Source organism: Ipomoea triloba, chromosome 3, assembly GCF_003576645.1.
Source record: "Ipomoea triloba cultivar NCNSP0323 chromosome 3, ASM357664v1".
NCBI lineage: Eukaryota > Viridiplantae > Streptophyta > Magnoliopsida > Solanales > Convolvulaceae > Ipomoea > Ipomoea triloba.
The window spans coordinates 7,078,997-7,093,228 of NC_044918.1; the positions used below are offsets into that span (position 1 = coordinate 7,078,997).

General features: G+C 39.0%; 3 protein-coding genes across 5 annotated transcripts; 1 reads left to right on the top strand and 2 right to left on the bottom strand.

Annotated features, from left to right (window-relative positions):
• The first annotated feature begins 2,257 nt into the window (after window positions 1-2,257).
• LOC116013458 (ruvB-like 2) lies at window positions 2,258-4,924 on the top strand. Of its 2 annotated transcripts, XM_031253230.1 has the most exons (3): window positions 2,258-3,081; window positions 3,861-4,539; window positions 4,667-4,924. In XM_031253230.1, the coding sequence occupies exons 1-2, from the start codon at window positions 2,333-2,335 to the stop codon at window positions 4,513-4,515; spliced, it is 1,404 nt and encodes a 467-aa protein (XP_031109090.1). In that variant the 5' UTR covers window positions 2,258-2,332; the 3' UTR covers window positions 4,516-4,539; window positions 4,667-4,924. The 2 variants fall into 2 exon arrangements, with proteins under 2 accessions (XP_031109090.1, XP_031109089.1); XM_031253229.1 differs by lacking the exon at window positions 4,667-4,924 and having other exon boundaries at window positions 3,861-4,632.
• Window positions 4,925-5,966: 1,042 nt separating this feature from the next.
• LOC116013459 (glycosyltransferase 6-like) lies at window positions 5,967-7,822 on the bottom strand. The gene has a single exon (XM_031253231.1). The coding sequence runs from the start codon at window positions 7,465-7,467 to the stop codon at window positions 6,109-6,111; it is 1,359 nt and encodes a 452-aa protein (XP_031109091.1). The 5' UTR covers window positions 7,468-7,822; the 3' UTR covers window positions 5,967-6,108.
• A 940-nt stretch (window positions 7,823-8,762) lies between these two features.
• On the bottom strand, window positions 8,763-12,952 carry LOC116013568 (heptahelical transmembrane protein 4-like). 2 transcript variants are annotated; one of them, XM_031253395.1, is made up of 5 exons: window positions 12,855-12,952; window positions 12,570-12,606; window positions 12,157-12,426; window positions 10,278-10,548; window positions 8,763-9,742 (listed from the first exon to the last, which is right to left on the bottom strand). In XM_031253395.1, the coding sequence occupies exons 3-5, from the start codon at window positions 12,414-12,416 to the stop codon at window positions 9,089-9,091; spliced, it is 1,185 nt and encodes a 394-aa protein (XP_031109255.1). In that variant the 5' UTR covers window positions 12,417-12,426; window positions 12,570-12,606; window positions 12,855-12,952; the 3' UTR covers window positions 8,763-9,088. The 2 variants fall into 2 exon arrangements, with proteins under 2 accessions (XP_031109255.1, XP_031109254.1); XM_031253394.1 differs by lacking the exon at window positions 12,855-12,952 and having other exon boundaries at window positions 12,570-12,841.
• Between the last annotated feature and the right edge of the window lie 1,280 nt (window positions 12,953-14,232).

Sequence of the window (14,232 nt, forward strand, 5' to 3'; positions counted from 1 at the left end):
TTGTAGAAAATATAGATAATATAACTAATGAAATTCTCTTTTAAAATTTTTTGATAATGAATAATTTTTTTTTTTGAATAAAGGTATTGTTGACATTGAATTATAAATTAAAGAAATGCATATGTATTTTTTTGTTGTAGCTATTAATTTATTTAATTTAATAAGCGTAATAAAGTGTGGTACTTACTTTTGAATAATATACTCTAACATATTCGTAGTATATGTTCAACAATATGCCAACTTTGATTGGAATGAAGTTAGAACCTCAAACCTTTTTTTATAGAAATTAATGGGTAAGTTAAAAGTTAACGGAAAATTTAACATATAATCATATAATTAAGAATAAATTAGGAAATCTCAAGAAAAAAATATAAATCTAAACAATCTGACCCATCCATTTGATTTAATAATTTGACTGCTATTTTTTCTACCAATTATACGCATAACTTTCTTTTGCTCTTATTAGTATAGTAGATAGATAGATATTAAGCTATATGTTTTTTTTTTTGCCACCTCACATTTAAAGCATAATTAATATTCCCAGACACGTAGGAATCAATGTCAATTTCTTTAACTGTGAAAGTATAGGTGGTTGAGGAAATGTCCAAATCTCTCAAAGAAACAAACCGACTTCATACTACATACTGTTTTTTTTTAATATAAAACTAAAAAAATATAAAGTATATTAGCTCAATAACTACATATCTATTTATGTGTATTTTAGTAGGTGAACATTTATATGAAGAACAGAAGAAAAAAGCTTATTTTTCCATAAATTTGAAGCCAACATGCTTACACATTCAGGATTTTGTAGTATAGCGAATTAGTGATATAGAATATTGAATAGTTTAATTTAAAGTCAATATAATATGAATCATAATGTTTATTATACGGTAATCATATATTATATTGGTGTTAATAAGCGTAATGCTTATGTTGTGGAGTTGACTAGACTCGACTATATACAGTAAGGTCGATCACTTTGCTTACACTTAGTGTTGTTCCTGGAGTAGCAAGTAACCCACGCAGACTTTTTGACCTCATTGCAATGGAAACGACTTGTGAGTATATTACGAGGGCTTTATGTCCAATGAACTTGTCTTTTCGAAGTTGACATGACGCTCCATACACTTTGCAATACCGATCTGAATTACCAACTCGCAATGGACACTATAGGCTATGTTGAAATACTGACACGGGTCCATTAAACTCTTATAAATACCCCATGCTTCACTCCAAAGAGGGAGAGAGAAAACTCAAAGAATTCCAGTTACATGTGTACTTCCTGACCGTATCAGTTGCATATTTGGGAATTTGCACTGTCAAGTGTGTAAAGTAGATGTGTTATTGAGGAAGAAAGTACATTTTATACGTGAGTGATTCTTAGGTCGACTTTATCCTTGCAAGTCTCTCAATTTGCAAAATTTCCACATCACCTCATTTGCAATTCATTTACTATTCACACTACATTCATACAATCCAATCAACTTTTAAAAGTGGATCCCAATTTCACATCACTTTAAATAAAATAAACAAAAAAAAAGAAAAAAAAACAAAAGAAATAAATAAAAAATAAAAAAAGTACAAAAAGCTGCCGCTGCAACAAATTTTTGTACGCATGCAAATTTGCATTCCAGGTCATCAACTAAAAAAAATTGTGTTAATAGCATGCCGCATGGGCTTGCCAATGTGTGAATTGCCGGGTTAGGGTTAGTCTTAGTACACACACACAAAAAAAAAAAAAAAAGTTAGTAGATTTCATTGTCAAGTAGGTCTAGGCGTCTAGCAAGGTAAATAGCTTTTTCTTGAGGAGTAAATTAACTTTTATAGCATTGGATTATGAAACGCATATCGAAATTTTAACGACAAGGGATACATGGTAATTAGTTTATTTATTAGCCCAAATAGCTCAAATTGTTCTTGGGTGATAAATTATGAATAGTGACATAGAATCGAGTCATGAAAATTGCAATGTGAGAGTTTCACCAAATGTACCAGCTCATTGTGAGTAACAAACACTAGTCCTCTTGCATAATAAATCGATGAGTCTCACTTGGTTCTCCCACCTAATAGATCGTTAAGTTATCTTGATTTATTTCTTTTTACTATTTTATTAGGGACTGAAGTGTATAAGTCATAGGGTTAGAGAATTTTGCATTTTCGCCTTTTGTTAGCCGGAGTTTGAATTTATAATACGGTCCACTGGGTAGTTATATGGCCCAAAACGTTCTTTACACTGGTCTGAAAGTCAGCTTCACCTTCTTGTTGCGTACTTCCGTTACCGCCATTGAAATTAAACACTAAACCCTAAACCCTCGTCACCTTCTCAGCCATGGCGGAGCTGAAAATCTCCGAGACGCGGGACCTAACCCGAATAGAGCGCATTGGCGCTCACTCGCATATTCGAGGTTTAGGCCTCGATTCTGCACTGGAACCTCGAGCCGCTTCGGAGGGAATGGTAGGCCAGACGTCGGCCCGTAAAGCTGCCGGCGTCATTGTTAAGATGGTCCAAGAAGGGAAAATCGCGGGGCGGGCCGTGTTACTCGCCGGCCAACCGGGAACAGGCAAGACTGCCATTGCTATGGGCATGGCCAAGTCCCTGGGCCAGGAAACGCCGTTCGCGAGCCTCGCAGGGAGCGAACTTTTCTCTCTCGAAATGTCGAAGACCGAAGCCCTAATGCAAGCATTTCGGAAAGCAATTGGAGTTAGAATCAAAGAGGAGGCGGAGGTTATTGAAGGTGAGGTTGTGGAAATCCAAATTGACCGCCCGGCGGTGGCGGGAGCAGCGTCGAAGACAGGGAAGATGACTCTGAAGACAACGGATATGGAGACAGTGTATGATCTGGGGACGAAGATGATTGAGGCTTTGAGTAAGGGGAAGGTGCAGAGCGGGGATGTTATCGCCATTGACAAGGCCTCCGGGAAGATAACGAAGCTGGGGAGGTCATTTTCCAGGTCTAGAGACTATGACGCCATGGGACCACAGACCAAGTTCGTGCAATGCCCCGATGGGGAGCTGCAGAAGAGAAAGGAGGTGGTGCATTGCGTTACACTCCATGAAATTGATGTTATCAATAGCAGGTTAATATTTCTTTGCCTCTGAAATAGACTTCCTCAACTTTATGAATATACTTCCTTTTAGTTTTTTCTATTAGTTGATTAAACCTATTCTTGATTTTCCGATCATCTCTTCATGCTTTCAAAACTTGGTCATCATGCTTATTTTGCCTTTTATGTTGATAACTGAGAACTCTCTTATTGGCTTGACTGTATACATGAAGATTGTTATAAACTGAATTGGCTTGCTTTTGGTATTCTTTTAGCTAATTTGTGGATAAATGTGTTTTTTTCCTGTGAATTTTGTCTTCCATAAGGTTTTTGTTTTTGTCTCGTATATGTATAAACAATTTAGAAGACTTGGTATTTTATATCCTCAAGTTGTTGATCATCATGTTCTCAGTACAAAATTCATGGCTAAACGGGGCAACCCAGCCAAGTTGGTTAAACTTGGTAATCACAAGTTTACTAATTCGGTTCTAAGCAAGAACGGCTTATTGGCCTTCTTGATGCTTCTGGTTCTACTAGGAGTCTAGGATATATGAATTCGGTATCTTGCCAATCCATTGTGCTCAAGGACTTTAATGGCTGTGCGCATTCTATTTCAAGAGTATCGTTCTATAGCTTTATTGTATTAATACAATCATCCATATAGAATTTGTAACGAACGTCTCTAGGATGAATGGATGATTCACCTGCGTTTGCATAATGACAACCAAGCTTTAGAGTAGTTGTTTTTATACTGAATGTGTTGTCCCAATACCCCCAAATGGTGTCATTTAATTGCTCTCTCTCAATTCCAGAACTCAGGGATTTTTAGCTCTTTTCACTGGTGATACTGGAGAAATTCGAACTGAGGTCAGGGACCAGATTGATACGAAGGTTGCAGAGTGGAGGGAGGAAGGTAAGGCAGAGATTTTGCCAGGCGTTCTGTTTATAGATGAAGTGCATATGTTAGACATTGAATGCTTCTCCTTCCTTAACCGAGCTCTGGAGAATGAAATGGCGCCTATATTGGTTGTTGCTACCAACCGTGGCATTACTGCAATCCGAGGCACAAACTACAAATCCCCACACGGGATTCCCATTGATTTCCTGGATCGCCTGCTCATCATCTCCACACAACCTTACTCGGAAGAAGAGATTCGCAAGATTCTGGATATCAGATGCCAAGAAGAGGATGTAGAAATGTCTGATGATGCAAAGTTACTGTTGACAAAGATTGGGGTTGACACCTCTCTGAGGTATGCCATCCACCTCATCACTGCTGCTGCTCTAGCTTGCCAGAAACGGAAGGGAAAGGTTGTTGACATGGAAGATGTTAGTCGAGTTTATGAGCTCTTCTATGACGTGAAAAGATCAACACAATACCTAATGGAGTATCAAAGCCAATACATGTTCAATGATGTTCCTTCTGCAGAGCTTGATGAAGATGGAGCCACCCCAATGGTTTCATAACAAATCACCATTTCCTATTCATTGGTCGATTTAACTTTTCTTTAAGTATTTTCTTTAACATTATTTATAATTTTTAAATTTAAATTTTATATTCTAATTTAAGTCTTATTGACCAAAGCAAGAAAGAGTAACTTGTTATATGTTTGCACAGGCGACTCAATTGTTTTCTGGATGAATTGTGGACAATGCTATAATATCAAGCCATAGCAGACTAGCAGTCATATAATGGGAGTTTGCCCCAATATGGTGATTTCTTGTTCTTTGGGTGAATTGTGGACAGGGATATAGAATTGAGCCATAGCAAACTAGCAGTTATACAGTGGGAGTTTGGCCGAATAGGTGATTTCTTATTTTGGGGTGAATTATGGACAATGATATAGAATCGAGTCATATCAAATTAGTATTCGTACAATGGGAGTTGGGCCCAATATGGTAATTTCTTGTTTTCTAGGTGAATTGTGGACAAAGATATAGAATCAAGCCATAAAAGACTAGGTACAATGAGAGTTTGGACCAATATTGTGGTTTCTTGTGGGTACCAGACATAGGTCTTGATGTGAACTATATAGAGGAGTTGGCACATTTCTTAAAAGGATTGACCTTGGTCATTTGCTTCTCGATATTGACCGATATGGCTTTGAGAAATCGCTTGCCTTAGTGGGGATTTGACGAGCGGTTACCGACCTACACTGATCACAATTGATCGGTGTTGCGTCTTATTACAAATCACTCCAAAATCTTGTCAAGAGTCAAATTACATAGTTAGGATTGTGATGACACTACAATATTGATTTAGCTGTTGGATCTACAAATAATAGGTGTAAGTCATGCCAGGGCCTCAACATGTGTTCTTACCTTCCGGTCTCATTAAATGCATCTTGCCCTTTGACCTCCTCTATAAAACGGTCATTAAATGCACCTTGTGAAAAAAGGAGAGAGATTGAAGCCCATTGCTTCCTAGATTATATTCATGTTCAAGTTACGAACACATAGGAATTTATATTATCAGATCTTCTCACCTAATGTGATATTAAATTATCGTGATTTACTCTTTCACTATCCTTTTGACCCTCTTATAAATGAGAGAAATTGGCCTTTCGTGGAGAAGAGTAAGTTGTTATATGGGCCCAGCCCAAATGGCCACTACAAGTTGGGCCCAAAAGAAAGAATCAATTCTGCCATTGAAGCTCGATGGTACTGGTCACTGACACTCTGACAGTAGTCCCAGAGTGGTCACACTTCCGGCCAACTGACACATCATACCACCAATAATTCTTGTCAACAAGAAGCGACTTTATGAATACACATGTTCATAAACCCTAGGTACCTTCGCTTCTTCTCCCAATCATCTGCCCCCTCTCCCCCGACAATTAATCCTGTGATTTGTGTCTTTTAATTGCATCTGGATGATTGGATTAACAGATTCTCACTTCCAAATTCTCAGGGAAACATGTGCCAAAATGGAGTTTTCACTGAACAGAAAATGGGATTAAGGAAGAACAGCAAATACAATACCCTAGCATCTATATAATATTTGATTAATGATTCATAATTTTATGCTAACAAAGTACAAATCCTGCCGGAGAAGTTTAATTACTTGGGGAAATCATACGGCAATGGCACGACGGAGGCGGTGTCCAGTAGATCCCTGTGCATGAAGCCATAGTTCCGAAGCACCTGGTTATCGGCGAAGTTCAAAGCTTTGTGCATAGCGTCGGCGCAGGTCTCGGCGGAATACATCTCGTTGTGGTCGCCGCTGCAGGGCTGGCAGCCGGTGAAGTGCGTGATAAACGGCCGTCTCCAACCACTCCTCCCTTGGCCGGCGTTTTTGAGATGCTCCTCCCACTTATCGGCGAAACTCTCGCTGACCTTCTCGGCGTGGCGGCGCCGCAGCTTCTTCCCCGCCGCCGTCTTCTCGATCCCTAAATACATGTCGGTGATGTTATCCAATTTCCCCACGATTTCCACCCAGTACCCCTCGAAGTAGTAATCGCTCTCCACGTAGATTTTGTTCCCCCATTTTTCTTGTTCCTTTAAAATTAGGTAAATGAGGCCGGATTGGTCGTCCGATTCGGGGAATATCTTGTCCGTGAAGGTTTTCCGGAGAGTGTTTCCCCAGTGATCGTATTGTGGGGAGTGTGGGCCCATGCTGGCCCACACGTCCATGAAATCCATGGCCCACTGGCAATTCCGGATGAGAAAGACGCCGGCGTTAACGCTGGTCCAGCTCTTCTTCTCGAAGATCATGTTGAGCCAGCCGTGGACGACGAGGTTGTGGTTTTTGTAGCGGTGGAGAGGGAGCTTGAAGTCCATGTCGGTGAAGGCGGCGTCGGAGTCGACCCACCAGATCCACTCGGCTTCCGGGTGGGCCAGCATGGCGGCCCGGACCGTTGGGACTTTGGCCCAGTAAGAGAACATTTTGGGGTGGAGAAGGACGGTGTTGTAGAAGATATCGTAGCCGTGGAGGCGGCAGTAGTCGACCTTGTTCTTGAAGAGGCGGAGGAGCAAATTGTCGCCGACCGGGTTCTTGCAGGGCGAGGGTTGTGAACCGGTCACCACTAGAACCCGGTTCGCCGACCCGGGGATGAACGAGGGGTGTTGCTCTAGCCACGCTTTCCTCTTTTCGTCCCAATTCTTCACCGGCTTCTCGATGGTGTACTTCAAATCCGGGTCGTCGTAGAAATTGTTCTCCGGCGGGTCGTCGCGCAGGTTAAACCCCTGCGCGTAAGAGCAATCGCCGGCGCCGGGAACCGCAGACATTTTCCCTGGAAATCCTCCGTTAAAATTGGGATTTGGGGCAACAAAAGCCCAAACCCCCCAGAGCAAAAGAAACGCCACAAGAGTCCCGCCGGTGCACAGAAAAGCATCGGAGAAAACCGCCGTTTTGCCTCTGCTCTTTGACATCGAACTCGAAGAAGCCATTTGCGTCGTCCGCCCTAGCTCCGAGTACATTATATTATATCCTCCCAAGAAAACCCGAAACTGTCATGACCTCACCGCTGTAAATATTAAAACCGATTTTGGCTGATAGCGAGAAAGAAGACAAATGGGGCAGATAGCAGATGGCAGTGAGGAAGAGAAGAAAGATAGATAATGAGCTATCCTTCCATCACCGGCGGTGGGTGGGATGCTATTTTTAGGTGAATGGGGGCGTGGCTTTTAACGTGAGCAGAGCCTTAATCAATGGGTTTTCCCAAAGTACGGTGGGGCGTTGGGCCCCAAAATCTCCGGCGAGGGACGCGTGTTATCGTACCGACACTTTTCGCCGTTGATTTCTCTCTGTCACTTTGGAGAGATTAGGCATTTAAGCTGTCGGCTTTGTACCGCTCCACTCATAAAAACAAATCATTTTATTAAATAATGAAAGAATTAGTAACAACCTTAATCACAGCTCCTTTCTAAAGATTCTAATTTCTGACATTCTCTTCTTCAAACACTCTGTATCTTGTCTTCGGGTTCGGGATTAGAGCTAAATAATACAATTATCGCTCCTATCATACATAATACACAATTCTTAAATATAAATAATAAAAATGCAACATTCAGTTTTTACTATAATACTTTTTCTTTTTAATGTTTAGCTATGGATAACTACTTCAAATATTTTTTTTTCACATGCAATATGATACTCCGTAGTAAAGTATTTTGAATGAATCTAGAAATAGTATTTTTTGTACTAAGCACAGTCATCTATGTTATTTGAATGGTACGATGTTAAATGCTGTCAACATTTATTCTTCTCTTGATACAAAAGATCACTTAATCTACAAATCTACACTCTACTATTTTATGTGGTTGTACAACTTTGTATGATGAACTAATAATCTTCCTACTGGGCACTTCTAGGCCAACCATGTGGGCTAAATGAGAACCCAAATAAACATAGCACATGAATCCATTAAGTCTCGTAGTATTCTATGTTTCACAAAAACGTGCGTACAATTAATTTTTAACTAGAAAGTACGAGTATTAATAAAAACATAATTAATTGCTTTCAAAAAAAACATAATTAAAAAAAAAAAACTAAAAAGGAGGAAGAAGAAAACAAGTAGGGTGGTTGTCAACTCGCTCCCAATGCTCACTAGATATACACACTAACACACCAACGTTTTAAAAACCTGCGAAAAAGTCCAAAAAAAATGAACCAAAGGTAATGCTTCTACACTATCTTACACAGGATGACAGGACCGATTGTTTACATTTTACCATTTTAATCAAAACTAATATTTAAAAATAAAACAAAAATATCATTACAATTTAAATATTAACAATTTATTATTATTGAAGTATTCATTTTTACACATTTTAGGCAATGCCTTATAAATAGAAGTACCTATTAAAATACTTGCATTTTCTGTTTTATTTACCTAATGAAGGTCTAAAAGAAAATGCACAATGTTTTACTTTACAACGGGTATCAAGACAGTGAGACAGTGTAAGTCTTTACACCTTACACCCACCATCATCATCTAACTCAAATTATTCAATGGGAATGGGACCATATACAGTCATCCTTGCAGCATTTAGATAAAGAAATCATGGCCATTTCTTACCTTTTCTTGCCCAGTTAACATCAGCATCCTTGCAGGTCCCGCCATTTGAGGTAAACTAACCCTGCACGGTAATGGGTGTAAGCCCCTGCCACCACCAGTACGTGGAAGAGCTGGTGGCTGTGCCCGGCGATGTCAAACTTCCCGGGCATCCATCGCTCTGGGATGCGCATGGCATAGACCAAGGCTCCTATCCCATAAAATGCTCCCATCAGGACTTCGTATCCTGTTGTGTGAAGTGCCTCAGGCTGGTTCCAGTATAAAACGAGCTTGTGTAGGATTGGTGCTACACCTGATACGCCCATGGTGAAGAACAATGCAGCACGGAAGGTGCGGTATTCTGGGTTCTGGAAGACTGGGAGAAGGGAAACCAGGATTGTGCCGATTCCTAGGAGGGTGATGAATCCCAGATAGAGGTTGCAGAAGAAGGGGTAGCACATGAAGGAATAGTAGACAGGAGGGTAAAACGAAGTTGATATCAGCGCAGCAATGCCAGCATAGTCGAGCCTTAGCATTATGTACGATAGGCGTTCTGAATGGCAGGATAGTAAGTGGCATGTGCTGCTCGCTAGCAAGCAAAACATTGCCCCGCCCAAGAATGCAAAGAATGGCCACCGTGTGATTGGTCTGGCCGTCAATGGCGCTATTATGCTCACCAGATCTTCCTTCATGCTACTCTGCATTCAATCAAGTTAATAAAAGAAATATCAGCCACCGCAACTAGAGAGGTCAGATGGATCTTAAGTCCTCAGGAGTGCACATAAATAATTTGTGTAATATGAAAGCATTTCCATTTACAAAACTAATCAATAAGATAGGGGGAAGGAAAACTCACAGGACAGATAAAATGAAGTAAAATAAAGAATTAACTATTTCCACAGAACCGTAAACTATGTTTTGCCATATTAAATTCTTCTATCATACAAGTGCTCCCAGGTTGGAACTCTTCTTTATAGCCTATTTAGCTCATCCAGCAGACGAGCAGAGCTGCCTAGAGAATAATTATGCATACCCTAAACGGAGCAAAGCAGTGTTTGGGTGCAAAATAACACAATTACTATGTAGCATGGCATACAAGGGTAAGTTAACCCCATCCAAAAATATTCATTTACTGGAGATGAAATGAAGAAGGAATATATGCATAAGTTCTATCAAATACATGGAGCTTTTAAAAAACTAGTTAGAGGCACTCAAGAAATGAGTGAGGATTACCAGAACACAAACATTGGTATGGTTGCTGTTAGAAAAACACTCGGGTAGGCAGTTAGTGAGAAGTTGTACAATATGCCAATTAGAAAGTGATGGAAATGTAGTCTTCAGTTCTCCCTGAAGCCTGTGCAGCAGGGATGGTAGACAAGAGTGCAGATCAGCTTTTCTAAGCACATCAGGAAGATTTTGTAAAGTTGGAAAGTCTACAACCTCTGGAATCTTCATTGCAGTATATATAGTCAATGAAAGGAAGAGAAAGAACCCCACCAAATGCCTGCAAAAAGCCAAAAAATCATGTTTGGACTCCAAATACTGTGTTAGTAATGGAGCATCTAGATATTTACAAATCCAAGACAGCAAATAAGAATGAGGTTATCACTCATTTCAGTTACAGCAGCAAACCAATATCAGCAATCAACAAAAGATTAATCATATGTATGGATGGGAGAAAAGAAAATGGGAATAAAATTTTAGCTTCTTTTATTTTGATGAGAAAGAAAATAGAGGAGAAAAAACTCCACTTCTCCTTCTTCTCATTTTTTTAATCCTCAGCCAAACACAAATTTTCTTCTCTGTTTTCTTTTCCCTCATATTTTCTCTCTCATTTACTTTCCCCACGTTCTACTCATTCAAGCATAGCAGTAAGATGGGGGTAACTCCAGCCAAGTTGGCTAAGGATACAAACTTGTAACCACAAGGTCACAAGTTCAAATCCCAACCTCCTTGGTTTGAGCTGGTCCGCTATGGGCAACCTAGGCTGGTTTACCTCCTTGTGGTCCTTTATTGGTTAGGGTCACAATGCGAGGTTTACCCAGTGCACACCCTCGGGTAGTGGCTGTGGGTTTCCCTTGTCACCCAAGTTAAAGCATAGCAGTAAGGTAAATGTTAAAAACAATGTATGCAACAAAGAGCTTTTCCATGAAAAATGCCAAGTAAGAGGTTAATCCAATTGAAGCTACTTATGATAGGTATCGTTCTGAACCAAGGTTTGATTTTGATTGGCAGATTATAGAAGTACTCATCATAACCAAGCAGAATTTGCAGAAAGAAAATGTCTCCAGATAAGGATTTTGTCATGCATGTGCAGCTGATGGCACAAGGTAAAAGAGTTTATCTTGTATACCGCCATGACTTTATATCAATACCAGAACTAAAAATATGGAACACAGATGGTTAGTTTCTAATACACGGGTAAAGTTTAAAAGAAATGTAATATACTCCTTAATAGAATATGTTTAAGCAGCTAAATGTAACAGCAGATCAAATGGGAGTTAGTTGGCACTGAATGTGAGAAGATTTTTCCAGCTAAACAATGCTCAACAGTACAATTTTCAACAATCAAGATTCAAAGAGTGTGTAACAATCCCTTATTCTAATCAAAGTAATCAAAGCAGTTTTAGTTCCCAAAACTAGGTAGGAAAGCATCATGCAATTCATGCCAAAAACCAGAGATCGTGGGAGCTGTTGTATGAAATGCACAAGCCACTACATTTTGAAAGTTGTGTATGCACAGCAACTTGCAGATAACATTACATCTTCAGGAAACTAAAGACTTCCACAATCTCATCTGGAAACTTCACAACTTCACCAATTCACTGATAAGGTGCAGCAGAACCAAATAGCACCTATCTTATCCTTATTGATGAACACTCGATATAACAAATGCTTTCCTTGTCAGATTGGGTTTTCTTATGTGGTGCAAACATGAATTGTAACAGATCATAACTTCTGAATACTCATTCAAAATGTCCACAACACGAAACTCCCCAGCAGACAACAGAAACTTCGTAGCTCCGAACCATCAACCACAAATTTAACACTACAAGTCTGAGATTCACATTAAAACTGAAGACAGAAAGGGGAAAGGGAAATGAATTCTTACGTCCAAACATTGAGGGTCTCGTTGTGAATGGTGAAGACGCTGAGCAAGGCCTGCTTCAAGGGCCATTCGGATCGGTAATGGCCAAGAATAAACTCGTTGTCCTTCAAATATCCAGGCAATGAGTGATACTCCACCAACTGATACTTCACCTTCTTCCACAACCTCTTCCCTTTTCCTCCCCGCGAATCACGCCCGTATTTGCCGTCATTTGACCTACAATCGTCGCTCATCACCTCAAAATTCCCTTGACCTTTCTCCATCCTATCTCCACTGCCAAAATTCATCCAAAAAAACAAAGAAAAACAAAATACAAACAAATTTCACATACAAGCAAATTAAATAAGCCGATCAGGAATTCAAATTCGATACGAAGACGAAAATTCACGCAAAATTGGTTGATAAAACATATGCACCTGGAAAACAAGAGAGGACGGAATGACGTGAGGGATTCTGCGAGCGCAAGGAAATGGAGGAAATGAGCCAAGAAAGACGGGGAAAACAATGGCAAAAGATCCTAATCACTCATCCCTCATTTAGTCATAGAGATTGTATGATATTACAAACCGATTTCTTGCTTCTAAATTTGTAATTGAGGGTTACGGGATTGACACGATTCATGAATTTACAGGAGAAGACAGAGAAAATCGTAGAGGGGATCTTAGAATCATTTTAGAGACAACGCTACAATATTGACTTACCAGTATTCAATTCATAAACCACCGGTAAATGAATTGCCACCGATGAAGATATTTAATACTCCATCTAATTTTCATTTATGTTTGGGTGAAGATGCATCATCACATTATAAAGATCATATATAAGTTCGATCAATTAAATATTAATAAGAATTAAATTTATAATCAAAAGTCATCTTTATTTACTCGATAATCTCTTATAAAATAAATTATATTTTTTATTGACTTGATAAATGATAATTAATTATTAATTGTTGTGATTTTCTTTTTTTTTTGAATACACTCTAATTTATTTATAGGCATGTAACATGTTGGCATATGCGAATAATTTATGATCCCTCATAAAAGTATCACCCAGTTTAATAAGACAAATTACTAATTCCTTGGGTGCAAAAGTATAATTCCTTGCCCTGGGTCACACTTGGTCATACAAAGATTTTGGAAAAGTTAACATTAGGATGACTCAAATATCTTTTATATGTGAGTACGAGTGTAGAGTATCCTCCCTATAAGTTCTACAAGATGATGAAACTCCAATACAATAATTATTAAGATTGCCAAGGACCTTGTGGTTTAGTGGCATCAAACCCTTCCCTTTAGACGGAAGGTGGTGGGTTCGAGCTTCAGTGGAGTCAATTTTGACTCTTGTGCTTGCTTCAATAGGTTGATATTGAGAAAGTAGTTATAAATAGAGGCTGGTTCGTTTAACGAGGCTTGACTGAAATAATTTTTAATCCAATTTTTCATATTATTAAGTTTAGTATTAATATATAAAATTTATATATTTAGAAACTACATTAAAAGTACTATTAAACACAAAAAATTAAATTTAAAACCAATGAATAGTAAATAGAACAGGTAAAATGGGACAGAGAGAGTACAAACTAATGGAGTCAATTTGATTCGAGTTTTATCTAAATGTACCAAAACTAAAGGCGTTTAGCAATATATATATATATATATATATATATATATATATATATATATATATATAATGTGTAATTCAATTAAATTATTGATTTAAACTTTTAGTTGATACATGAGATTATCTAACATATATAATTAAAATAAGGCTCCTGATAGGAAATATTTCCCGAATTTGACCTCCTTTTACAGTCCTTAACCGACGGGTCGGTGTTAAACGGTTTGGGTCAAAGGTCATATAGTCAGTTAATATTTTAGGCCTATATAAAGGCCATTAGGAAGGCCACGGTGGGCGCTGTGCTATTTTCTCCTGGAGGTGATTTTGTGGCGGCCTTCAATGGTCCATTACAGGACTGTTTCTCCCCATTAATGGCCGAATCAGTGGCATGTAAAGAGGTGCTTTCTTGGATTAAGGATCGGGGTTTGATGTCGGTCGCCCTTTACACGGATTGTGTCA